Source organism: Lacerta agilis, chromosome 14 (assembly GCF_009819535.1).
Source record: "Lacerta agilis isolate rLacAgi1 chromosome 14, rLacAgi1.pri, whole genome shotgun sequence".
Lineage (NCBI taxonomy): Eukaryota > Metazoa > Chordata > Lepidosauria > Squamata > Lacertidae > Lacerta > Lacerta agilis.
In genome coordinates, this window is record NC_046325.1 from 37,187,797 (window position 1) to 37,215,575 (window position 27,779).

Genomic DNA, 27,779 nt, shown 5'->3' on the forward strand with positions numbered 1-27,779 from the left:
TTTCCTAGCAGTTCACACAGTGACTGGTTGCACCAGGCACCTTTAAGGCTTGTTTACATCTGCCCACATCCATCTGAAACAAGTATTCCGCATGAAAATACTTAGGCTAGAATAAATCAAACACCTTGTTTTACAAGCAGGTGAAGATTGTACTTAAAAGAGTTTCAGTAATCACAGAAATAAGCCTAAGCATGCCTCCATCCTATAGGCAGCAAAGGAAATATGACGAAATTTTTTCCAATAGGTTTATAAAGAAAAAGAAAAAATGACAAAGGGACTGTGCATTTTTTCCTGTGAGCAAAGATATTCGGACTGTGTAAATTTCCTAGTTAGGGAGTTTACCCATGTGTAGTTTTGTGGAGCTGGGAGCCATGCAGCTACTGGCTTCTTCCAGGAAGGCAGAAAGAGAGAGAGAGAGAGAAAGAAGTGGCAAAGATGCTAGGAGCCTGTTGACTTCCTCCCATGGTAACTTGAGCTCATTTCTGGCTCAGGTTTACCCTTTTATGCAAGCAAGTGATAGTCAGTAACTGTATATTGCCACATTTTCCATACAGCAAGATGCCATTTCCACAATTTGAGCCTATCGCTGAAGTCACAACAAAGTTTATATTTCAACTTGGAATGTTGCTATAGCAGTACCCCCAGAGTCAAGGACTCTTAGAAATGTAGTTTTCTCAATATATTTGACATCCTAGAAACTTAAGTCCCCGGACAATATGTTTACAGCTGCACTGGCAGCAGAAGCAGCCACTGCTGCCACAGCAGAAGCCCTATAAAGAAAAAGAGTTGGGATTGGATATCCCGCTTTATCACTACCCGAAGGAGTCTCAAAGTGGCTAACATTCTTCTTTCCCTTCCTCCCCCACAACAAACACTCTGTGAGGTGAATGGGGCTGAGAGACTTCAGAGAAGTGTGACTAGCCCAAGGTCACCCAGCAGCTGCATGTGGAGGAGTGGAGACACGAACCCGGTTCACCAGATTACGAGTCTACCCCTCTTAACTGTGGGATGTAAACACAGAGCAGTCAAAACACAACATTGCTAGAGTGGACATGAAGGTAACTCAGTCCTCCAGGCATAACTTCCTGCTACCTGGACTGAGTTAACTTCCTGACCAGAAGTAGGTGTGGTCTCACCTGGGAACAAGATCCCTAGACCAGTCACTATTTTCTCCACGTCTCTTGAGCAACAAGCATGTTCTCATGGCTCTCAGCCAAGAGAATAAAGGAAACCACTTTTTCCCTATGGAAGTAGCAACCACATGTAAATACTTTTACTAAGCATGCCTGCCTTCTGAGAAACACTGGGTAACTCAGGAAGTAATGTGAGTAAACTCTATTTATTCATTTAAGATGCATTGTGTCGTGTGCAGTCTTTTAAGAGGGATATAGGGGAATCATACCAGGAATATATATATATATATATATATATATATATATATATATATATATATATATATGTATATAATTTTAGGCTTTAGCAAGCCTGTGCAAGCGCATCTGCTGTGTATGTGTTTTAAAAGGGAATGAAACTCTGCTAAGTTTGGAGCTTGCTAACACAAGCTGGGATAGGATATATCTGACAATATATCTGCGGGGATTCTTTGCTGGAGCCTCCCGTGTGCAGGACGAGGTCAACTGCACACGGGATACCAGTTGCTGGGGATCTGCGGCCAGCGCCTCACGTGCGTCCTTGCACGGGCGCCAGCCAGGCCTGCGAACGGAACGGCCGATAATTCCGGAGCTTAAACTCACACCGTGCCGTTGTCCGCCAGGCTAAATCTGAAGGGTGCGTGAGTAGTTCGAATGAAAAGTGCCTCGTGAAAGTACCTGCGAGCACTTGCGACCTCCTAAGTTGTTCCCTTAAGTAACATACCCAAACAAATGACGGCCAAAGTTACGGCCAAGCAAAATGGCTCGTGAGCTATGAAAAATTTAAATTAAGACGAAATAAAGACAGACGACCATTAGTTCTTTAGATGGCTTTGGCTGACCCGCATGGGCTTCTACATTTCTCTATGCCTCGACTATTCTAAGCTTTCCTAAACTAACAGACCCTGCACCGCCAAATCTTCCGCACTGCTAAAGCTAGCTAAGTCTTTACCGCCAAATCTTCCGCAATGCTAACCTATGCTAACACTAAAGCTAGCTAAACCTTTACCACCAAATCTTCCGCAAGCTAACCTCTCTACCTCCTGCACGCGCTTCCAACCCAACCAACCCAACCAACCCGTTCCCCAAAACCCCGCTACCTAAGCGACTGATAAATCCTGACTATCTACATTTCTGAATGCCCAAAACGGGGAGCCGCAGCCTTTTATTGACAATGAACAAGCAACGTCATGATCAATATTTTTACCAATCAGAACACTGTTGCTGCCCTTGAAAAGGGCGGGAAGCAGATTAACTGACCATTAACAAGTTTAAACCTTTGGAGCCAAAAAGTCTAAGCGGAGGGATCTCAGTGGCAAGACGCCTACTGAGCCCTGCTTTCACTTTCGCTTTTAGACGGAAGAATACGTTAAATAGTGCATGTTTTAACATTAACCAGATACAAATAATCGCGGATGCAAAGACATCCACGAAGTGTATTCCCACAATATCCTCATCCACGTTCCTAATCATTCCCACATTAACCACTACACCACACTGGCTGGAGGTCTCACAGTAGAAAAGGGAAGGAACTGAGACACTGTTATTCTCCTGATGCTTTCTGAACTGGATTCAGAATAAAAACCAAGCTCATTTCTTTCCATTTTGGGGGGGTGGGGTGGCAGCGATCAGGAACAGCTCAGCTGGTTGAGCGCAGTTCCAAACTGAGGCTTACCCATCGCTAGCACCAACCTCACACCCTCTCCTAGATCTATGCCCTTGTCATTAAGACGCTCACCCAAAGAGTCCTTGTAGCGTTGCCTCTTGGACAGAGTTATCAGGCAGTCCTTGACGTTTACAATCCCTTCATCTGGAAGGAAAAGACAAAACAGGACAAAACCATTGAGTGACAGAAGAACAGGGCAATTAAAAAGCAAGAAGAGGCTGGGTTGCTAAGAGTCAGGATTTTGTCTGCTCCTGGAGCAGGCAGAGACTGAAGGCCGATAATATTCAGAGCAGTCAATTTCTCCCTCAGTCTGCAACGGTTTCCTGCTTATGAGGAACATATCACCCGGCCTACGAACCTGCCCTTTTCCCACCTCAGAATTGTGAGCCTGCCCGAATTCATTGTGAGCAAGTGAGTATCTCTCTGCTCCGGTTCCCCAGTATATAGAATGGGGAACTCAATTCTAGAATGGGTAACCCAACACGATTGTTGCAAGACAAACAGGGTTGAAATTTTAAATGATTTTTTTCAAGTCAACAGTATTTCATAAGCTGCAGTAGCCAAAATGTCAGCTCCTCCCATTAGAAACGGGTTACATTGGCATTAGTTACAGGTGGGTAGCCGTGTTGGTCTGCCATAGTCAAAACAAAATTAAAAATTCTTTCCAGTAGCACCTTAGAGACCAACTGAGTTTGTTCCTGTACATTGGCATTGAGTATGGTCTTGGGAAAAGTTCACTCTACGTGTAAATTACTTTCAAAACTGTTTAACTGTAATTACCCCAAGCCAAGGGGGCAATTGAAATGGTTAGGGTCTCAAAAAGAAAAGGAGAAAAACCTATCAGCACTCACCTTTTTAGGGGGTGGGGCTGAAAAGCGAAACCTTAATAACATAAAACCAGTTTTCTAATTTTAAATTCGAAACCAGTTTTAAATTTGTGGTGGAGACGTGACTTAAAAAATATTGTGGCCATGATTTTCTGTTGCAGCAGGAAGCATATCTTCAGGAGACTGGCCTGAACATGGCTTCCTGTTGACATCAAATTAGAAATGGACCACTGATGCTGCGCATCTTTAAGTTCATGCCCATTCAGAGGGACGAGGCCGTTCACTGGCGATGGCATTGCAAAGTCAAATCAGAGTGACGGGAATGCTTCCTGCCCTCACTTGGAATGGGAGAACATCTTCCACCCCTGTTCCATAGCCTCCATAATCATTGCCATTTGGCTAAGCAAGTCCGCATGTCTTGCCTCAGTCCTAGATATTACTACTTCATTTGGAAGGGAGATTGTTTTTTTTTTAATGAGGAAGAACATGAATAGCTATCTGGCTCAGCCCGCCATAGACATCGTGTTTTCTCCGTTGCGTAGCAGAGACTGAGCATACAAAACCAAAACTCATGCTCAGTTTCCCCTTGCCCACAAAACTCACCATTCATGAGCTCCTTTGCAATTTCCTGGAACTCTTCATGTTTCATGTAGATGCCCAAAGTATCCAGAGTGGACTGCAGCTCCTTTGGTTGCATCCAGCCATTGTTCCCTATGTCGATGATGGTGGCGGCGCGCTGTAAGGCTGGAGAGAAGCAAGACTAAGTTCCAATCCAGTGCCAACAACAGAGGCCAGCACACCTGGATGGGGCTATACCCACACATCTATTCCTTCTGCTACCCCTAGGGGGCGACAGGTAAGTGGGAAGTTCTAGAAGAGTTGCCTTGTTGTTAGACTGCTGCAGTAAAAACAAGAGTCCCGTGGCATATTAAAGAGTGAGGACTACCAAACGATATGCACATTCACGTCAGAAGAAGAAGAAGAAGAAGAAGAAGAAGAAGAAGAGTTTGGATTTGATATCCCGCTTTTCACTACCCGAAGGAGTCTCAAAGCGGCTAACATTCTCCTTTCCCTTCCTCCCCCACAACAAACACTCTGTGAGGTGAGTGGGGCTGAGAGACTTCAGAGAAGTGTGACTAGTCCAAGGTCACCCAGCAGCTGCATGTGGAGGAGTGCAGACACGAACCCGGTTCCCCAGATTACGAGTCTGCCGCTCCTAACCACTACGCCAAACTGGCTCTCAGATGCATTAAGAGATGCCTAGGTAAAGGTAAAGGGACCCCTGACCATTAGGTCCCGTCGCGGACGACTCGGGTTGCAGTGCTCTTCTCGCTTTATTGGCTGAGGGAGCCGGCGTACAGCTTCCGGGTCATGTGGCCAGCAGCTTAGTCATGGTGAACCAGAGCAGTGCACGGAAATGCTGTTTACCTCTCCGCCGGGGCGGTACCTACCAGTAAGTTTTAGAAAGTTAGTAAGTTTGAGTAAGTTAGTAAGTTTGAGTAAGTTAGTAAGTTTGAGTAAGTTTGCGTAAGTTTGCGTAAGTTAGTATGTTTGAGTAAGTTAGTAAGTTTACGTAAGTTAGTAAGTTTGCGTAAGTTAGTAAGTTTACGTAAGTTAGTATGTTTGCGTAAGTTAGTAAGTTATACGCCGGAAAATACGGTATATTGAGAAATGAAAGCAAAAACCAAAATAACCCCCCCCCCCCGAAGGACAAGTATTTTGCATGTTAGTCCAGGAAACATGCTTAAAAATGCAGACCAAACAAAATCCTTAAGCATCCCTACTTTCAGCTTGTCTTGACTGTAGCATGAACATGCTTTGCTCCCTTTCTGTTACATTTTCTTTAAAAAATATTGAATTTCTGCATAATTCATCACATAACAACCACGCCTGGCTTTCCTATTCTCCCTCCTCCTGTGCAGCTGCTAATCTAAGTCTTTCCCCAATCTCATACTTCATTATGTGCTTTCAAGGCTGAAGGAGGCAACACGGGGAGAGAAAAAGAGTGAAAGTGGCGAGAAAGAAGATTATTTATGTATGCTAAAAAAAGCAGCAAGGATGTTACTTGCCCCAAAATGGAAAGAAGCAAAAGTCCCGGCAAAGGAAGAATGGATACAAAAACTTATGGAATATGCAGAAATGGCAAAAACTTACCGGAAGAATAAGAAGAAGAAGAAAGAATAAAAATAAGAAATCAAGATAACAATTTTTATTAAATAAAAGAATGGAAATGGTTTGTTGAATATTTACAGATAAAGTATAAACAGATGAAAACATTGGCAGGATTATTGTAATAACCTGCAGTTTTATGAGTCTATATTTAAAGGAGTAAAGGCAGGGGTCAGCAAACTTTTTTAGCAGGGGGCCAGTCCACTGTCCCTCAGACCTTGTGGGGGGCCGGACTATATTTTGGAGGGGGGTTGGAAATGAACGAATTCCTATGACCCACAAATAACCCAGACATGCATTTTAAATAAAAGGACACATTCTACTCATGTAAAAACACCAGACAGGCCCCACAAATAACCCAGAGATGTGTTTTAAATAAAAGGACACATTCTACTCAAGTAAAAACACGCTGATTCCCGGACTGTCCATGGGCCGGATTGAGAAGGCGATTGGGCCACATCCGGCCCACGGGCCATACTTTGCCTACCCATGAGTAAAGGAGTAAATTAAGTTTATTTGGATATACAGAAGATATTAAAAACAAATTTAAAGAACCGCAGAAAGAGGGGGAAAGGAAGTCAAAGTTTTGAAATGGCAGAATGATTGTAAAATTAATGAAATGTATAAAATTAGTGAAATGTATGAACTTGAAAAGGTTAGATAGATAGATAGATAGATAGATAGAGAAAAAAGATAGAGGAAGATGCAAGAAGGCACCTGGGGAGGGAATCTGAAGCAGGCAGTGAGGGAAGAGGATGGTTGGGGTAAATGGAGCTCAACTCTACATCTCAAATAAGGACATTTGATATATGTATCTGTTTCACCAAAGAAGTCTAGAAAAGAGCACCGAACTTACCTTCCAGTTCAATGAAATCCTCCGTTTCACCCAGTCCTAACAAAAAGTCTTTGAAATAGATCTGCCCGTTCTCTGGAGAGGGAGAAACACTTTTTTTCAAATTTAATGTGCAAGAAAAATATTGGGATAAATAAAGTACATTGCATGAGATTTAGGTCCTTTCTTGCATCATGCAACTAAAGCCAGAATCCGTACTCAATGGCTAGCAAAAGCTGAACTATCACACTGAGATGGCGCTATTAGTTTTAAGTTTTAAATTCCTCCTCCTCCCACTCTGCCCATTGTGTTCAGGAAGACGATGATTTGGTTGATTTTGTAGGCAGAAGAATGCCTGTACAGTCGTACCTTGGAAGTCGAACGGAATCTGTTCCGGAAGTTCGTCCAACTTCCCAAACGTTCAGAAACCAAAGCGTGACTTCTGATTGGCTGCGGGAAGCTCCTGCAGCCAACCGGAAGCCCCGTTGGACGTTCAGCTTCCCAAAATAGTTTGCAAACCGGAACACTCACTTCCGGGTTTTCAGCGTTCGGGAGGCAAAACGTTCGAGAACTAAGCTGTTTGAAAACCAAGGTTTGACTGTACTGCAAATTTAAAAAGAATCTGACTGCATTGTGGGAGAGATGTTCTATTTTCTTGGCCAAACAACTAGGAAGCTAAAGGTAAACTAATGGGAATGTGTGTGACCGGGGGTGGGGGGGGGAGAGAGAGAATCCAATCCAAAATCCTTTCTTTTTGCCTTCAAACCTCTGCGGCACCTTAGAGAATGATTTTTGAATCAACTGCCCATCCTGATCAGATGACAGAACCACTAGTGGCACATTCCAGTTTTTATTTCACACTGCTTTTCTCCTCACACCTTCCTGGCCTTTGAGACTCCAGAAACCACACCACACGTTTCAAGCTTGTCTCTGCAAGCACATGAGCTAAAAATGTGCAGGGCGGTGTGTTTTTTTTTTTAATGAATTCTGAATACTAAAATTTTCTCTGCTTTGGCCACTGTTTTTCCACCAGTACCTTTCAAATGTGTAAAAGGTAATAAGGACCCTTGAACGGTTAAGTCCAGTGAAAGGCGACTGTGGGGTTGTGGCACTAATCTCGCTTTTCAGTCCAAGGGAGCCGGCGTTTGTCCACAGACAGCTTTCTGGGTCATGTGGTCTGCATGACTGAACCACTTCTGGCGCAACGGGACACCGTGATGGAAAGCAGAGTGCATGAAAACGCCGTTTACCTTCCTGCCACAGCGATACCTATTTATCTACTTGCACTGGTGTGCTTTCAAACCGCCAATCTTCTGATCGGAAAGCCCAAGAGGCTCAGTGCTTTAGACCACAGCGCCACCCGCATCCCTTTCAAATGTATGATTATGTGAAACGACATCAAAGCCATAAACTGATCATTATTCATCGACAAGTTGGAACTGGCCTGTGGCTAAATGCGGTAAGTATAAAGGTATTCAGTGATTGATTGATTGATCAATCCATTCACCCATTCACCCCTAAACAATATGCAGCTTTTCCTCATGTTATCTTGCGAAACTTCTTCATTAATCTTAGTGAGGCCCAGGCAATGCCTGTGTCTAGGAACAGAGAGGGGCTTAGAGGATGGACAACAGGTAAATCTTTCTTACCGTCAGTTTTGACTGATTTGACTATATCGTTGAAAGTTTTATTGGGCAAGTACAGTCCCATGCCACCCAGACTTCCCTCCAGCTGCTGAACTGTCATCTTCTTGTTTCTGATGCTTTCAACATGCTTTATGGCATCCCGCAGTGCTGGAGAAGGACATGAATGGGAAGGAGGGAAGGAGGGAAGGAAGGAAGGAAGGAGGGAAGGAGGGAAGGAAGGACATTACTGCACGAGTTTGCCATTTTGTAATTTAAAAAATCCTCATGAAAATCTGTCAGCATTCTGAGAGGTTATGGAGAACCGATTTGAAATTCATGGCATGCTGTACGTTGAAAAAATTATATGAAAATGATGTACCGTTGGTATTTAACTCCTAGTAAGTTAGCAAAAATGTGTAAGACGGGTACAAATATCTGTTGGAAATGTAAAGGAAAAAGAAGGCACCTTTTACCATATGTGGTGGACGTGTAAGGTAATAAAAGCATTCTGGGAAATGATATATAATGAACTGGAAAAAATGTTTAAAATAACTTTTTCAAAAACAAAAAAGCAGAGGGTTTTTTTTAAATTAGGAATTGTAGGTGCTGAAATTCCAAGGGAGCAGATAATACTTTCAATGTACGTGACGACAGCTGCGCGGATGTTGCTAGGCCAGAGATGGAAAGAAGATAAAAGTCCCTACCAGAGAAGAATGGCAGATTAAGTTGATGGACTATGCCAAAATGGCAAAACTGACTGGAAGGCTCAGGAACCAGGAAGACCAAAACTTAAATAAGGATTGGGGGAAATGTTTAAATCTTCCTTGTTAAAAACATTAACAGGACGGAAATAACACTTGTGATGTAAAGAGAACTATGGACGTAATAGAGTTATAAAAATCTGGATTATTTTTTTAAAAAAAGATGCAGTAGAAAAGGTTTAATAACAGAACCCGTGGAGGGGAAGGGGGGAAGTCCAGAGATTCGTAGGAATCTTGTAACTTTGTTTTTTTTTTTTAATAAGAATTTATTGGCATTTTCATAACAAAACATAAACCCACACCCACACCTACATATATAAATCAAATACAAACACAAATACAATTCTTCTTGTTTACACACTTAAGAAAATATTCTAGTTCCAAATCTTGACAATTGACTTCCCCCACCCTCTCTCCTTCGGTTTTATATCCATATTCTACTTTAATAACTTCCTTTCTCTAAAAATTTTATTCACTTAATAAAATTCAAACCTTAAACAACAATCTTAATAACAATTCTTTGGATCTTAACAAATTATTCTTATATTAAATCTAAACTATTCTTCTTCCCTTAAACTGCTGCTAATATCAAAAAATTCCAAAATATCCCTTTTCTTATTAAAAGTTAAAATAAAGCTTAATGTCTTAACCCTCCGATTTCAGATTACCATAACAGAGCATTTATATTTTATACTTGATAGAGTTCACCCTATCCCCCCTCTATCCAATGTCCTTCTCCATCTTTCACCGGAACCGCTCCTCAGATTGTCCTCTTTTCTTATACGCCCGCAGAACCAGACACAGAACCAGACACCGTCCCCAACAGTCCTTGCATCGAGCATCAGGATACACTGTTCATCTTCTCTCGGCTTCTCCCATTCAGTGCTGCATTCTTCTATTTGTAAATATCTTAATTTCTTGACCATCGCTCCCGAGCTCACACCTCGGGGGCTGGATATAACATTCCTCGCTTCTTTTTCCGGGGATTGCCATGCCAACTCGCTCAATTTTCCAATCAACTCCCTCAGCTCTTTGCCCAGACTTTCTTCCATAGTATCGAGTATCTGGAAGGTCTCCTCTGTGGGAAATAGATTTTTCTTCAAATCCCCACTCAAAACCTTCAATTTCCGATTAATCAGTTCCAGTTTCAGTATAATAATCCTTTCTTCATCAGTTAGTCCAGAGTCCAAAACAGTTTCAAAAACAAAGCCCAACATGGTGAGGACGGGCATAGGTATCAAATTTCAGTTTCTATTTCAGTGTTATTCATCATGTAGCAGTAATTTTCCACTTCGGTTCAGAGTCTTCGCAGCCATTTTCTCTGAAACCGGGGCGCAAAGACCAAAACTTTTAAATGGAATATTTTCCATCCTCTTCCTCCCCCAAGGGAGATCTGTAAAGTCTCACTCCTAAAAAAGTCTTAACAATATATCCATCCAATAGCAACAGTATCACAATCTGTTATTTCTCTTGCCTCCGAAGGGAGACAGGCAGACTTCCTTTATCTACAGCCTCCAGGGTCGTTAAGTCGTTAAATCTTTAAACTCAGCAGTTAATCCAATCAAGTACTTACGACCTCCTGCTTCTTTCCCTTTCATCTCTCAGGGAGAACGTCTTCGCTCACCACGGCCAGTTCTCGCCGCTTTTCCGCCCGGTTGGGGCATTTCCCCTAATGGCCCAGCTCCGCGTTCCCTTCACCCCCACTCCCCCTTTACAGGGGGAGCGAGGGAAGGGTGCGTAGCCTAGCGGGCCCGCCGGGGAGCCCGAGGCACGGGACACTCTTCCCGGCCTCACCGGAGCCCCGCGTAGCGGTGGCGGGGCTCCAACCCCCGGGCTGGACTGAGTGGCCTCACAGCCGAGGCAACCCAGCGACCGCCCGCGATGGCGACCTCGCCGGAAGTCTGGAATCTTGTAACTTTGGAGGTGTTGTGGTATGACTGTAAACTTAAATATCTAAAACCAAATATTATTTTTTTAAAAAAATGAAAAACTGTCAGCATTATAGTGTTCTCTGATTCCATTATAAACACTTTTGTATGAAATTTTGCCTAACACACATATTTTGTGAACAATTACTCATTTCTGTACATTGGTATGAAAAGTTAGACCGCCCTGAGGTGGCATATTATTCGGGGAAGTGCACACTAGATAGGTTCACGTTCAAAATACTAATCCAGCTGAATTTATCCACTGTCCCCGATCAGAATGCAAAAGGTCCTGCCATTCCCAGACGCTTGGGCTATTCCTGACAGGAGTTCATCATTCAGGTGATGAACGAACTGTCAGTTTCAGTCCCCAAACTTCCTTATTTTTTCCAATCCTTCCAAATTCAGTTCTCCACAGACCTGTAGCATTAGCCCTCAGGAAAAAAAAACTGTTGGAGTTTCAGTGTGAATATCTCCGAATAAACACATTTTTTTGTTTTTGGTATGCTGGACACACTTTCCGAAAGCGGTTCCCCCTAATATACTTCTGTATGCTATATTCTCATTAATGAACGTGTTTTTATGCACATTTCTCCCTATGATATCCTCCTTTTTGTACATCGGTTCAGTTGAAGAACGGCATCGAAAAATTGAGAGAAGTGCACATTTTGGATTGTGGTGTTTCAGCTTGCATATTGGCTGAAGAAGTTGGGAGTTTCTCATTAAATGCAAACACACACACAAAACAACCAACCCTCTGAATTTTCTCCTCTGACTCTAGGCTCAGATCACTCACTGCATTGTGCGGAAGAGGAGCAGAGGCTGAGAAACAGGGCCATTATAAAGTCACTGTTGCTGAATGGGAAGCAAAGGGATGAGGAGGAAGGAGCAGTAAACTGACAGAGCCAAGGCTCTCCTCTCCTCGTTCCCCACTTGTCTGTCACCTGCCCTCCCAATGCCAGAGCATCCACAGCCTGCCAACCTCCATGGAGGTTAGGACCAAGTTCACTTTCCCAACTTTCCAAATGCTTACCTACGAATTCAAACAAGTGTGGGGAATGGAACCAAACCTTCAGGAATTCGATCCCATCCAGTCTCCCTGAACCTTCAACGGATTGAGAGAAAAGGGGAAACAAATGGACAAATAAACAAGTGATCACATAGGAAAGGTGCCATTTGGCTGCCATTCGCCACGAAAGGGGATACAGCCTCTTCAAATCAACCACACACTAGCTCATGGCTTTTTTTTTTGTAAATTGCCCCACCTTTAAAATAAAAATAAAAAGTCTGTGGATTTCCAATAGCCCTTGGCAGGGGAGTGAGAGAAGCTGTACACAAAACATCTAAATACATTACTAAAGGTGCACTATGAACATCCCTGTGTTCACGCGGAAAGCGAGGAAAGCTTTTGCATGCATTCTAAATGCCAAGAAGCCACCTGCTAGCCTTCTGAAAGGCGAAAGGAAATATGCCAACGGCCAGGCAACAATGGTGGCCGCGGAAGTTCCCAGCCCCAACCTTATCCCACCAAGGACTGGAGTGATGTCCAAGCATTTGCGGCTGGAAATTGAAGCTGTGTGTGCTGTTCCCACTGAAGATGCCGGGAATCCCAGCGGCGAAGTGATGCTCTATGGTGTGATGAGGATACTGGGCCCTGGAGAAAACGGATGCGCCCCACCCAAGGGGAGGTGCTGTTTGTGCTAGCAAAATGCCCATGATTATGGCAGGCTGAATGGTGAGAGAGCCTCTAGAAGGACCCTTAGATGGTGCAATGCAGGTGTTGTCCCTCCTGCAACAGTTTACTTATTAAACTAGTATCTGAACTCACATGTGGTCTCACATGTGGGAGCCAGTGTGGTGTAGTGGTTAAGAGTGGTGGACTTGTAATCTGGTGAACCGGGTTCATGTCCCCGCTCCTCCACATGCAGCTGCTGGGTGACCTTGGGCTAGTCACACTTCTCTGAAGTCTCTCAGCCCCACTCACCACACAGAGTGTTTGTTGTGGGGGAGGAAGGGAAAGGAGAATGTTAGCCGCTTTGAGACTCCTTCGGGTAGTGATAAAGCGGGATATCAAATCCAAACTCCTCCTCCTCCTCCTCCTCCTCCTCCTCCTCCTCCTCCTCCTCCTCCTCTTCTTCTTCTTCTTCTTCTTCTTCTTCCCCCCACATCTGCTTAGCTGCAGCAATTCTGGAGCATCAGAGACTCCTAAGCTACCTACTGGGCCCTCTGCCAATAGGGCTCTCTGTTGTAGGTTTTGTCAACCTAGTCCACTCCTAATTGCACACCCTTGCCCCCTTCACAGAGTCCTACCCTGCGCTCAGTTTCTTAAGTCTGAAGGGAGAAGATTAAATGGAGATAGAACCCTAGGATATTAGCCGGAGAAACAAGGAAATACAACCACGTTGATTGTACTGTTATGAATGATGTCATGGAGGCCTTTGGGCAAATACGGAAAATTAATTAAAATCTCACCATCAATGGGAACAGATGTCAGAGCTAGCTGAAGTTCCTCGGGTGATATTCGGATACCCAGGATTTCTAGGGCAACTGGCAGCTCTTCCTTCTTAATCTTCTCTTTGCAGAGCTCACTGATTGCGTCAAAAGCCTTCTGTAAAGCTGGCAGAGCAAAGCATCAAGAGCGTTTGTTTTTACGCCCGTTCCCATTTCACCACCGGCAGTCCGGAGTCAACCGTAAGGTGATTTGCAACAGGCTGGTTTTAGGCAGCGAGAACCGGGAGGGGACACATCCTTGAAAGGCAAACACCTGACATTAATCCCCATTTGAGCAAACAAGGTAAAGATAAAGGAACCCCTGACCATTAGGTCCAGTCATGTCCGACTCTGGGGTTGCTGTGCCCATCTTGCTTTACTGGCCAAGGGAGCCGGCGTACAGCTTCCAGGTCATGTGGCCAGCATGGTAAAGCCGCTTCTGGCGAACCAGAGCAGCACATGGAAACACCGTTTACCTTCCTGCCGGAGCGGTCCCTATTTATCTACTTGCACTTTGACGTGCTTTCAAACTGCTAGGTGGGCAGGAGCAGGGACCGAGCAACGGGAGCTCACCCTGTCACGGGGATTCAAACCGCCGACCTTCTGATCAGCAAGCCCTAGGCTCTGTGGTTTAACCCACAGCGCCACCAGGGATGGTAAATGATGGAACTCACCAGGGGCAATAAAGTAATCGTGTGATGCAGGGAAGACTGACCTCACGGGGCAGAGGTGGTGGAAAAGCCAAGAGGGGAGAAACTCACCTGAAAAGACCAGCAGTTGCAAGCCTCATGGTGCAACCCTATGGCAGAGCATGCCTGTATCACCCTGGAGGATCCCCGTATGGGGATACGGAGGGATGCAAGGATAGAAGAGCCAGTCTCAACACACCCACACACCCCTCCCATGCATCAGACCACATGTCACAATTTCCCAGAAGCTTGTATTTCTACTTCTGCACACCGATTATTGCAATAAAGTTACATGAATCTACGGTAAGATAACAATAGGGGCAAGGTATGACGCGGGTGGCGCTGTGGGTTAAACCACAGAGCCTAGGGATTGCTGATCAGAAGGTCGGCGGTTTGAATCCCCGCAACGGGATGAGCTCCCGTTGCTCGGTCACAGCTCCTGCCCACCTAGCAGTTCGAAAGCACGCCAAAGTGCAAGGAGATAAATAGGTACCGCTCCGGCGGGAAGGTGAACAGCATTTCCGTGCGCTGCTCTGGTTCGCCAGAAGTGGCTTTGTGATGCTGGCCACATGACCTGGAAGCTGTACGCCGGATCCCTCGGCCATTAACGCGAGATGAGCGCCGCAACCCCAGTCGTCCGCGACTGGACCTAATGTTCAGGGGTCCCTTTACCTTCACCTTTATGACATCCCTTCTGTTGTAAATGTTGGAATCCCGGAAACCAAGACCCAATTTGGGGGCAAACACTCTTTGTAAGCCGAGGTGCTACTGTATTACAGTGGTGCCCCGCTAGACGAAAATAATTCGTTCTGCGAATATTTTCGTCTAGGGGTTTTTCGTCTAGCAAAGCGGCAATGCAAACCACGGTTTTCGCTAGACGGGAAAAAAATTTTTTTTCGTCTTGCGAGGCAGCCCCATAGAAAAATTCGTCTTGCGGGGCAGCCTTCCACTAGACGAATGCCTTCGTCTAGCGAGTTTTTCGTCTAGTGAGGCATTCGTCTAGCGGGGCACCACTGTATTATTATTATTATTATTATTATTATTATTAACCCCTTCCCTCATCTGCACATTCACTCAACATTTTCAGATGCACTGACGTATTGTTGGGCAATCAAGATATTGTTCTCTGTGGTCTTACCAGCAAATTCTGAGATAGACTGCGTACCAGTTACACTCCTAATAATCTCATCAAAAGCTACAGTCCCGTCTCCTGTAAAGAACAGAGTAGCAGAAAAGTTGAGGGGGATAATTTGTACCTATGTGTGGGAAATCTCATTTATTTCATAGAATTTATATACCGCTTGATTTCTTTAAAAACAAACCCACAAATGACCCAAAAAGCAGTTCAGAAGAAGAAAACAGCAGAACAATAAAAGCATCAGTTAAGAACAATTGAAAACAGCTGTTTAAAACATTATAATAATAATTAAAACCAACAGCTAAAAGCATATTAAAACACATGTAACCATTCTACATATCTCGGCAGGCTTGTCCAAAAAAAGAAGAAGAGGTTTTTAGGAGGCACCGAAAAGTGTTAATGGTGTCAAAAGGCAGGCATTCCAAAGCATAGGTGCTTTCAGACTAAAAGATTGATTTCTTATAAATGTGGAACGAGTATTACCGCTATGTGGCAGCTGTAGCAGCCAGAGTTCTGCAGATCAAAGAGGCTGAGTGGGCCTTTGTGGGGTAAGGCGATCTCGCATTTGTTCTTGCAAATGTTTCTGCAATCAGTCTTGGCGCCAAAAAATGATCAACTTATTATTATTATTATTATTATTATTACTCCTGCTCTTCAGCCAAAAAGGCTCCTTGAGCAGCTTACAAATCACTTTTCTCCCTGACATCCAGTTTCCCGTGTGAATGGCGCTATCGGTATGGCAGACATTCAGACATTTGTTTTTTGCATGCCTGCTGCAGTTGTACAGCCCAAGTTAACCGTCTCAGTGCGATCCCAGACTTAGGTGTGGGACTTGGCAGGAACTCAATACTCTTAAGCGTGTTTAATGTCTAATGTGTATGAGAGATTGGGGTGGGGTGGGGTGGGGAGAAGGGTAATGTGACATACTCAGGGCCGGATTTAGGTTTGAGGAGGCCCTAAGCTACTGAAAGGTAACAGGGCCCTTTATATGTCCAGCTGTCCTTTGTCAACAACAAATTGTCACTGTTTTTTTGTGTCGAATATATGATATATGGTAATTTATGGACCTAATAGGTATCTAACTCCTGCCCACCTAGCAGTTTGAAAGTACGTCAATGTGCAAGTAGATAAATAGGGACCGCTCCAGTGGGAAGGTAAACGGCGTTTCCGTGCGCTGCTCTGGTTTGCCGGAAACGGCTTAGTCATGCTGGCCACATGACCCGGAAGCTGTCTGCGGACAATCGCCGGCTCCCTCGGCCTATAGAGCGAGATGAGCGCCGCAACCCCAGAGTCGGACACGACTGGACCTGATGGTCAGGGGTCCCTTTACTTTTACTTTTAATAGGTATCTAAAGCCATTTGCACATGTTGCCATTCAATCAGTCCATGCAGAATGTAGGCACCCTATATATAGAAATGAGCAAACCAGTGATATTTTAGGGAGCAGGCAGGGCCCATTACTTAATCAGAGGAACCTACACAACACAAAACACTGTTGCTGTAGGTTTTATCTTATTCGTTTTTTATCTTATATTTTGGAAATGTGCATCCAGTTTTTTTTTCCCTTTTAAATTTTTTTTGGGGCCCCCAAGAGTTGGGCCCTAAGCTATAGCTTGTTTAGCTTACATGTAAATCTGGCACTGGGCATACTGATGGCAACGTGGTTCATTAAAGCAGTTAGGAAAAAGGAGGGGGAAATGACAGTCCTTGCCCATAGGCTTACAATGCAAAAAGACACGACATGGCCCCAGGCAAGGGTCCTGATCTCACCTGTGACTGGAACTGAGTGGACCAGCTGCTGGAGTTCCTCTGGTGTCAATTTGACGCCCACATTGGCCAAGGTTTTGGGCAGGTCATCCACCTGGACTTGTTCAGCTCTGATATTATTCATGGCATTCATAGTATCCTTCAGCACTGCCAAGAGCAGGAGGGACGAAGACGCAGTTGGTCATTTTTCATTCATTTGGGAGCAAGCCTAAAACTATGGCTAGTTTTCCTGCAGGTGGAAAACTAGTCTGGCCATTTATTGGCAGGAAAGGGTTAAGCACCTCTCTCTCTCTCTCTCTCTCTCTCTCTCTCTCTCTCTCTCTCTCTCTCTCACACACACACACACACACACTTGACTAACTCTCAACCTCCCATGACTGATTTGCATTTTATAAAGTCAACTATCAGGGCAAAGAATCACAGAATTGAGCATCAGCTTTGAGCTTGAGATTGCTAGGGAATGACGACGAAAACACGTTTTCTGGGAAAGCCTTCCCCAAACCTCCTGCCCCCCAGATGTTTTGGACTACTACTCCCATCAGCTCCAGCCAAGGGGCAGGGATGATAGGAGTTGTATTCCAGAAGGTACCAGGTTTGGCAAGGCTGCCCTGGAACCTGATGAATGGTTCTAGGTACTGCAACAAGGAAAGACCGCTCAGTTGGCACAGAGCCATAAAATAAATGGCTGGTTTGTCCTTACCAGTTGCTTCCAGGAGTTCTGGTAGGAGCGTATAAACCCTCATGAATTCTCTGAAATTCACCCTGCCATGACCTAAAAGGCAAAGTGTAAATCAGAAAAAATAGAGCTAATAATCCCAGCCTGTGCCAACCTAATCAAGATTTGGCCCCTGCACAACTGTCTTTTTCTTCAAGCAGAAAGTCTGCAAGAGACTGTTCAAAAGAGAGTAGCACCTTCCCACCCAGAAGTCTTACTATCAACTTGGGCTGTCTTCATCACTTCCTGCAGTAATTCATCTGTCTCAGGAAGATCCAGGGTCTTCAGGGTGGACTCAAGAGCGTGGAGATTAAAATGGTCGCCCTTGAGCTTGTTCAGAGCCATACAGGTGAGTTGAAGTTCTATAAAAAAACACAACCCAAAGTCAACACGGCATGACAGAACAGCCCAGCTCAATGAGGCCACAAAGGGTAGATTTGCCTTGTTCAATATTTATAACCAAAAAGAGAGGGTCACTACAAAGGCTATTAGCCATGATAATTTTAAAAAGCGGAACATCTGGTTTTAGAGGCGCTCTACCTCTGAATACCAGATGCCAGAGACAAAAATCATGGGATGGCTGCTCTGCTGCACTCTACTTATGAGCTATACAGAGGCATCTAGGCGAGGTGTGGGGAACCTTTGATGAGAGCCAGTGTGGTGTAGTGGTTAAGAGCGGTAGACTCGTAATCTGGTGAACTGGGTTCACGTCTCTGCTCCTCCACATGCAGCTGCTGGGTGACCTTGGGCTAGTCACACTTCTTTGAAGTCTCTCAGCCCCACTCACCTCACAGAATGTTTGTTGTGGGGGAGGAAGGGGAAGGAGAATGTTAGCCGCTTTGAGACTCCTTCGGGTAGTGATAAAGCGGGATATCAAATCCAAACTCCTCCTCCTCCCCCTCCTCCTCCTCCTCCTCCTCCTCCTCTTCTTCTTCTTCCCACACCTGCTTAGCTGCAGCAATTCTGGAGCATCAGAGATAAAGCGGGATATCAAATCCAAACTCTTCTTCTTCCTTCTCTTACTCATCTTCTTCTTCTGGACTACAACTCCCATCAGCCCCAGCAAACATGGCCAACGGCTAGGAATCATGGGAGTTATAGTTTACCAACATCTGGAAGGCCAAAGATTCCCCATAGCTGATCTAGATGGGCACCGATAGAGATACATAGCACTACACTATATGAACCTTTGGTCTGATCCAATGAATGCGGCAAGTCATGTTTTTACAGTCAAGAGCAAAGCCTTCAACAATCCTTTCCTGTTGCATGGATTTTCCTGTTCTTCCCTCTGTTGTCCCTTACAGATTCTCCACTACCTATTTTGTCAGCACAGGAAGCCAAGTTATATGGAGTCAGACCATGTAGCTCCGTTTTGTCTCCACGGACCGGCAGTCAAACCTGGGTCGCTCGGCACGCAAAGAAGATGCTCTACCCCAAGCTATAGTATGTCTTTTCTTGCAGGCTGCTCCTTCCTCCTTTCAGGGTTCAATCTCTGACATTCGAATGAAGGGCTGCGAGTTCCAGACTCCACAATATATATATATGTGTGTGTGTGTGTGAAAATCGATCACAGAAAGTCATAGCCAACTTGGGTTTTTTTCTGTGAGAAGATAAATGAGTGTTGTTGTTTTTCCTGCTATTTATGGAGTTGGGTTGGGGGAATCCAGTTTGGAAGGCTTTGGAATAGAGGTAGATTTTAATCACGGGGAAACTGGTTTTATTTTAGGTCTTTGTTGATTTTCCACCAGAGGGGGGTGGTGGGAGTAGCTTCGAAGATATAGTTTCTTAAGGTTTCTAGTTATTTTATTTGTACCCCGTGATATCTAATGTTGGTGTGGCAGAATTTCATTTTTGTGATGTTAGCAAATTCTTTCTGGGTATGGCTTGGTGCGTTGAGGCACTTGGCCTCAGATTTTGCGCAGGATGTCTATGGCAAAAGTGTCTCACACTAACATGTAAATGAACTGTGAAAAAGACTCTATGAATTGAAAGCGGAGAAGACATGTACTTTCCCCCATTCATTTGTTTGTTTTGTAACACAAGAAAATATTTAATAAAAAACTTGAAAAAAAGAAAGAAAGCCATAGCCAAGGTCCTATAACTAAGGACATTCTTACTTAAATAGGTACATATATTTCTCTGAGTGTTTTTATAAAAAAGTGAAAAGAAGAGAAAACCAATCACAATCTTAGCACCTTGCACCTGTGAGTCTTCAAAGCAGGATTTGCTATTTTCAGACACGTCTTTGCTTACCTGGATGAGTAATAAAAGTGCCAGTATAGGTTGTTCCTTTGAAGAAGTCCTTCAGATTCACTGTCTTTTTGCCTGAAAGTGGGGGAATGGGTGAAATTTACAAAATATTCCTTGTCCACTCTCCTGGAGGCAATTCCTATTTGCCATAAACAACCAGGCGAGTGGCTATTTGCATGTCTTTCTTAATGGCACTAGTGTACTCTCCATAACACAAGACAAAAAGACGGTTGTTCTAGGAGCAATGGGCTGGCCCCTTTTGCAATTTACCGGTAATTGAATTCTAGGGCCTTTCCAAGCCAGCCTCACCTCGCAAACACCCCCACTGGCCACAAAATGTACTTACCATCAACATTGCAAAGGGCCAACGCATCCAATGTGTCTTTTGGGGTCAAGAAGATGTTGAAGCTGTTCAGGACCACCTGCAACCCTTCCATGCTTATCTTCCCATTTTCCACTTTGGCAAGAGATTCAAAACCATCCGTCAAGGCTGCAGGGTTCAAGAGGAAGGGAAGGGAAGAGATCGGGCAGGCAACAATCCAGAGGGCAGGTTAAGCTAGGCAGCCCCGTCTTATCCATAGGGGCTACTGGCGCAGTGCGCCAGGGCACCGCCCCCCCCAGGGGCGCCCCAGCAAGCCCGCCGGCATACCATGCGCCCCTTCCCCAACCTCGCCTCCCATCCCACGTGGGGAGCCCCAGCTGGAGTGCTGGAAGGGCGCGCAGAGCCCCGCGCCGCTCCAGCGCCACGCCCCTCATCCCCCGCTCGCCCACCCCCCTCCCAAGGGGCGGCCAGCGTGGGAGGGAGGTGGCCCCAGAGGCGGAGAGGCGGCATGCTGGGGGCGCCCGAGGGATCGCCGCGCCACGGCGGCCGATCTGCCTAAGACGGCCCTGAAGCTAGGTGACAAAGCTATATCTACAGGGCATAGATCTACACCACAATGCTAGCTGATTGTAGCTTGAAATGGCTTTAGGTTCAACAGCCATTCTCCTTCCTCTGGGTCCTGAACACTGCCAGGAACTCTTGTTTAGTGCATATATTTGATGCCAAATAATTCCCCAGCACTCTTTCCCACACACAACACCCATAAGCCTCTGGGTGGGAGCCATGATAGTTAGTGTAAACCAGGCATAACTGGCCTGTGGTCCTCCAACATCATTGATGGTCAGAGATGATGTGAATAGACCTGAAGGACAACCAGGTCCGAGGGCCTTCTGGCGGTTCCCTCACTGCGAGAAGTGAGGTTACAGGGAACCAGGCAGAAGGCCTTCTCGGTAGTGGCGCCCCTCCTGTGGAACGCCCTCTCATCAGATGTCAAGGAAATAAACAACTATCTGACTTTTAGAAGGCATCTGAAGGCAGCCCTGTTTAGGGAAGTTTTTTAATGTTTGATGTTTTATCGTGCTTTTAATATTCTGTTGGGAGCCACCCAGAGTGGCTGGGGAAACACAGCCAGATGGGCGGGGTATAAATAATAAATTATCATCATCATTATCCATAGCAAGGTCAGAAAACAAACACCACCCAGTGATGGGCAGGAGCCAGCCTAATTATAAAGAGGGTAGGTGGGAGATCCAGCGAGTCCAAAGTGCCAGGTATGAGGCTGCCACTCTTTACTCTGGGAACAGACCTGAGTGAAGTCCTTGAGGGAACCAGTGAGGCCCGCCCCCCAAAGTGCCCACCCCTTGGTCTGGCCGCTATTGGCCAACTCAAATGTTCCCTTGCTGGCTGGGACTATGCCTCCCCTTGTCTCAGGACCCAGCAAGAGACATTGCGGGAGGAGAAGGATGCCGCTGTGCTGCAATGTCGCCCACCACTGATGGTAAGCGGTATTGCGGGCCCAGGCTCCATGAACCGCCACGGTGCCGCATGCATTAAACGACCACTTGTGACAACATTCTTACCTGCCGCTGTTCTGATTTGATCATTCCTCGTCAAAACCCTCAAGAAATTGATGAAACCTCGCTGCCCAGCTTCTGCAAGTTACAATGGTGGTAAGAAGGGGATCAATTGAAAACGTTGCCATAATGATAATGATAATAATGATAATAATAATCCACAATTGCCCTCAAAAAAAGAGGCAAAACAGATGGAGGCTCTGCAACACTTGAAAGAGATGCCCACAGTACAGTTATACCTTGGTTCTCGAACGGCATAGTTGACAAACAAATCGGTTCCTGAATGCCGCAAACCCGGAAGTAAGTGTTTTGGTTTTGGAACGTTTTTCGGAAGCCAAATGTCCGACGCAGCTTCCGCTTGAGTGCAAGAAGCTCCTGCAGCCAATTAGAAGCCGTGCCTTGGTTTTCAAACAGTTTTGGGGGATCGAACGGAATTCCGGAATGGATTAAGTTCAAGAACCAAGGTTCCACTGTATTGTTGTTGTTGTTCAGTCGTGTCCGACTCTTCGTGACCCCATGGACCAGAGCACGCCAGGCACACCTATCCTTCACTGCCTCTCGCAGTTTGGCCAAACTCATGTTAGTAGCTTCGAGAACACTGTCCAACCATCTCATCCTCTGTCGTCCCCTTCTCCTTGTGCCCTCCATCTTTCCCAACATCAGGGTCTTTTCCAGGGAGTCTTCCCTTCTCATGAGGTGGCCAAAGTACTGGAGCCTCAACTTCAGGATCTGTCCTTCTAGTGATCCACTGTATTACTACTGTTATTATTCATAAAATTTACATACAGGGCAGTTTACAGTATACAAATACAGTGGTACCTCGGGTTAAGAACTTAATTCATTCTGGAGGTCCGTTCTTAACCTGAAACTGTTCTTAACCTGAAGGACCACTTTAGCTAATGGGGCCTCCCGCTGCCGCTGCACCGCCAGACCACGATTTCTGTTCTTATCCTGAAACCAAATTCTTAACCTGAAGCGTTATTTGTCCGCAGACAGCTTGACTAAGTCGCTTCTGCCGAACCAGAGCAGCCCACGGAAATGCCGTTTACCTTCCCGTCAGAGTGGTACCTATTTCTCTACTTGCACTTGACGTGTTTTCAAACTGCTAGGTTGGCAGGAGCAGGGACCAAACAACGGGAGCTCACCCGTCGTGGGGATTTGAACCGCCAACCTTCTGATCGGCAAGCCTTAAGCTCTGTGGTTTAGACCACAGTGCCACCCGCATCCCTAATATAAAATATATAATGTAACAAAAAACAAACACCAAACCCTCCCCCCACAGGCACATTTGAAAGGCCATAGATTGTTTAATGCCTGCAACACCTTTATATTTAGTGTAATTAATAAGTTATCCGATTCCAGGAGGAATATCACCTCTTGATACATCCTTTGTCTTACCAACTTTGTTTTGTAAATAAAACCTTTCTCATTTGTTCAACTTCTGCCTAAGACTCCAAATCACAAAGTTTTCCCTCACACAAGATCCCAAAGACAACCTGTGGCCATTTGGAGATTTAATTAATTGGTGTACCGCGTGGTGGATTTGCTACAGGTCTAATCGGGGGAACTTAGCAGTGGGATCTGCTAAAGAGACCGTCACTTTGAAGAAGAGGAAAACATTCCCTTAGTAGGACCCTGCACATGTGTAGAAACCTCCGGCTTTCGCACGAATGAAATAAAACCTATCGTGCAGAGGTCAATTATCATATCTGTTCCTCCACCGGCTTTTATTATTATTTATTATTATTATTTATTGAATTTATATACTGCCCTATACCTGGGGGTTTCAGGGTGGTTCACAGAATAAAATCAAGATATGAAAACACAAAATACACAATAAAAATAAAAGCAACAACCCAACAGCCCCTCCCCAAACAAACAAAAACACACATTTTAAAAGGGCATAGCATGTCAATCAGATCAACGAAGGGCCAGGTTAAAAAGGACCGTTTTCGCCTGGCGCCTAAAGGTGTATAATGAAGGCGGCAGGCGAGCCTCCCTGGGGAGAGCATTCCACAAACGGGGAGCCACTGCAGAGAAGGCCCCGTTCTTGTGTTGCCACCCTACGGACCTCTCGAGGAGGAGGCACACGAAGAAGGGCCTCAGAAGATGTTCTCAGGGTCTGGGTAGGTTCATATGGAAAGAAGCGGTCCTTGAGGTATTGCGGTCCTGAGCCGTTTAAGGCTTTATAGGTTAAAACCAGCACTTTGAATTGGGCCCGGAAACTAATCAGTAGCTAGTGCAATTGGACTAGGATTGGTTTAATAAGCTCAAACCGTCTTGCTCTGGTGAGCAACCTGGCCACTGAATTCTGCACCGTCTGAAGTTTACGTACCGTCTTCAGAGGCAGCTCTACGTATAACCCACTTTTGTCTCTAGACTTGCCCACACTGGCATGAACCTGCCAGAAGGCTTCCCACAAGGCAAGGTGGCCCCTTGGCTGAGAAAGATTCTTGACCCCCGGAACAGATAGTTACTGGGAGGCGATTATCACACAAAGCTTATCTACAATGGCTAGCCACTTCCTTTTGGTTAGACCACTTACCCGTCATACGTACTGACTTCAGCACCTGAGCAATCAACCTGTTAGCCATGTGCAGGTCAAAGCGGCTCGTGGTGCCCTCCACAGATGGCGACTCCCCCAAGCTGTGCTCTTTTATTAACTTGAGAGCACAGATGTTATCCATGACACCTGCAGAAGGGAACATCAGCAGCAGCATTTAAAAGTCATGTTAAGAGTGATGGTTCTCTCTCGGAGACACCCTTTGCGGCCCACTTGCCGAGGAAAAACCCACCCTGCGTCAGGGTGGGCTGCGGGGTCAAGCCAGTAGTAACTTACAAGGCGACAGCAAAGTTAACTCTTAGTTCAAAGAAACAAAAACAGCTTAGGCCTAGTTGCTTAGGCGTAGCAACTCTTCCCAGCAAGGCCGTCTTTAGCATATGTGGTGCCAGGGTGCAAAAAACTGCCTAGCGCCCCCAATTTTTTTGGGGGGGGCAGCTCATAGTTGTTGAGCTTTATTGGGGGGAGCACGCTACTGTCTCCCATGCCGCTGCGGGTAGAGGGAGGAGAGCAATCCTCGCAGAGGCTTCGGAGGGAAGTTGCGCACCTCGTGTGAGCAGCGTGTATGCGCTGGGCGGGCCTCTCAACGGCCTGCCAATCCCAGGCGCGCAGGAGGGCGGAGCCGGCTGCCTGCCTCATCGCCTGCAGCAGAAAAGCCTGCGGTGCTCTGACGGGCTCTGCTCCGCTTGGCAGCGGCTGTCAGCTGACCTGGCTCTTCAATGCCCAGACTTCAAATCTCGGCCCCAGACTCTCGACCTGGCGCCCCTGATAGCCCGGCGCCTGGGCGCCCCGCACCCCTAGCGCCTATGGGTAAGCCAGCCCTGCTTCCCGGTAGATCTCGCCCCAATAATGTGGTTGCAACAAATGAAGATCCCCGCTTCCCCAAAGTCTCATCCCCCCACCCTGTTCCTTCCTAAGCAATCTGAGACTCTGGAGCCTTGTCTGTTTTTGCTCCGCACTCTTCATACCTCTTCTGGTTCTGGGAGACGGGGGGGGGGAAGCTGGTCACAGCAGGAGGGGGAAACCACTGGCTTCTTCAGCAGCCTGCTTCATCACTGCCTCTTGCCCCCGCTCCCCTCCAGCCTCTGCTTCTGCCTCTGGTTCTGGACTGCTCTCTGCCACAGCCTCTTCCTGCTCTCTAAACCCTGTCGCCTTTGTGATGATGTAGCATTGCTCTGCTGGGAGCTTTAGGTGTGGGGGGGGGGAATGGTGGCTTCTATCAGTGGTGCACTGCAGTGAATGTACCGCCATGCAAAGTTTGTCCTCTCTCTCACTCTCTCTCTCTCTCTCTCTCTCTCTGTGTGTGTGTGTGTGAGAGAGAGAGAGAGAGAGAGTGAGAGAGAGAGAGAGAGAGAGAGAAGGTTAGACTAGAACCCTTCTCCCTGACCTGCTGCTTTTTACGTGGATGAGGTTCCCCACCTGCCCCAAATGGAGGTGCATTCAATCAGAGCGATGAAGGGCTAGCCCAGGCATAGGCAAACCCGGCCCAGTCCAGATGTTTTGGGACTACAACTCCCATGATCCCTAGCTAGCAGGACCAGTGGCCAGGGATGATGGGAATTGTGGTCTCAAAACATCTGGAGGGCCGAGTTTGCCTATGCCTGGGCTAGCCCTACCATTAGGCAGATTAGGGCAGTTGCCTCAGGTGGCAAACAGTAGCAAGCAAGGAGTGGTGGTGAGGTGCTGGGTTAGAGCTGTGTGAGCCACATCCGCCCACAAAGTTAGCCTGCTGCCATGAGATTCTGTGCAGGGCAGTGTCCCATCACTAATGTTGAAGTAAGAGTCAGCTGTCAGTTTGGTTGGCTTTTGTGCATGGAATGGAAGGCGGAACCTGGTCTTTTGCCTCAGACAGCAAAACATTTTGGGCTGTAAGATAGTAAGATGTGCCTTCTCAATTTGAAATAAATATAATTTTTATTAAATTTTCTGTTTTACAATTTAGAACGGGCATAGGCAAACTTGGCCCTCCAGATGTTTTGAGACTACAATTCCCATCATCCCTGACCACCGGTCCTGTTAGCCAAGGATGATGGGAGTTGTAGTAGTCCCAAAACATCTGGAGGGCCAAGTTTGCCTATGCCCGATTTAGAATATTCATTTAGACAAGCTTAAAATATCAATAACTTCCATTCTTCTCTTTCCACGGTTCGTTTTGCATAGCATAAATCCCTACATATTTTATATAAACTAAACCATTCAGAATTCCATTATTGCTTCCATCAAAACTTATTTACACTGTTGAATTTATCTTAATGCTGCCAACATTTTCAGATGTACACAATGTCCCCCCATATAATCAATAAACATTTTCCAATCTTATTTAAATGAATGTTCTTCTTGTTCTCTTAGTCTAGAAGTTAGATCCGCAAGCTGTGCATGTTCCAGCAGTTTAAGTTGCCATTTTCCTTTGGTTGGGACCTCGCTCGTTTTCCAGTTTAGGGCTAACAAAACACAGCCCACCGTAGTGGCATACATAAATAATCTTTTTTGACACCTGGGAATTTCTATCAGAATTATCCCCAACCAAATGGACTCTGGGTTTGTTTGCTTTTTTGGGAAAGCTGCTTTAAAACATTTTTTTTCAATTCATTATAAATTATTTCCCAGTACTCTTTTACCCTTTTACAGTTCCACTACATATGAAAGAACGAATGTTCTAAGATGTGCCTTCTCTACACACATTTGTGTATCTTACCTGAAAAATTTGCAAACCGCCTGGTTGACTTCATTGCTGTGGTCAGTTCCTTGACATCCACAGTCCCATCAGCTACAGAGGAAGCAGAACAGTTAAGGAATCGTTAAGAGCAGGCACCCCCAAACTCGGCCCTCCAGATGTTTTGGGGCTACAATTCCCATCATCCCTGACCACTGGTCCTGTTAGCTAGGGATGATGGGAGTTGTAGTCCCAAAACAGCTGGAGGGCCGAATTTGGGGATGCCTGGTTAAGAGAGACCAAACAGTGTCATGCAATCCACCTCCATCTTCTGAGAGCATAACCTATATCGCAAGCATTCCCAGCCAACCATTCCCTGGCCAACCTCTCTCTTTTGAGGACGGAATTTCCCCGCCAAACATAGTTTCACAAACGCATGGTCCTAAAGATGTGCACCATGAGAACTAGTGTAGTGTTCTGGCTAAGTTCATGAGTTATGAGCTAGGAAATGCACAGCTCTCCATGTCAGCCACAAACTAGCTAGGTGTCTCTCTTCGGCCTCTTATCAGTAATATGGAGAGAATCACGCTGCCCTACCTTCAATGGTTGTCATAGGCAGAAGGTGATATTGTTTCTGGAATATTATGACCAGCCTAAAGCACCGT

At 45.8% G+C, this 27,779-nt stretch overlaps 1 protein-coding gene across 1 annotated transcript in view; it reads right to left on the bottom strand.

The window, feature by feature from the left end:
• Window positions 1–27,779, bottom strand: part of LOC117057965 — a 72,537-nt gene that overhangs the window by 12,389 nt on the left and 32,369 nt on the right. Inside the window, exons 19-33 of the mRNA XM_033168805.1 lie at window positions 27,157–27,228; window positions 24,447–24,593; window positions 21,908–21,979; window positions 20,352–20,495; window positions 20,009–20,080; window positions 17,974–18,117; window positions 17,741–17,812; window positions 17,044–17,187; window positions 15,274–15,345; window positions 13,369–13,572; window positions 11,990–12,136; window positions 8,295–8,438; window positions 6,670–6,741; window positions 4,248–4,388; window positions 2,890–2,961 (exon numbers count right to left, since the gene is read on the bottom strand). Of these exons, the coding sequence (XP_033024696.1) occupies window positions 2,890–2,961; window positions 4,248–4,388; window positions 6,670–6,741; window positions 8,295–8,438; window positions 11,990–12,136; window positions 13,369–13,572; window positions 15,274–15,345; window positions 17,044–17,187; window positions 17,741–17,812; window positions 17,974–18,117; window positions 20,009–20,080; window positions 20,352–20,495; window positions 21,908–21,979; window positions 24,447–24,593; window positions 27,157–27,228 (1,719 nt within the window). The remainder of the gene's footprint in view (window positions 1–2,889; window positions 2,962–4,247; window positions 4,389–6,669; window positions 6,742–8,294; window positions 8,439–11,989; window positions 12,137–13,368; window positions 13,573–15,273; window positions 15,346–17,043; window positions 17,188–17,740; window positions 17,813–17,973; window positions 18,118–20,008; window positions 20,081–20,351; window positions 20,496–21,907; window positions 21,980–24,446; window positions 24,594–27,156; window positions 27,229–27,779) is intronic.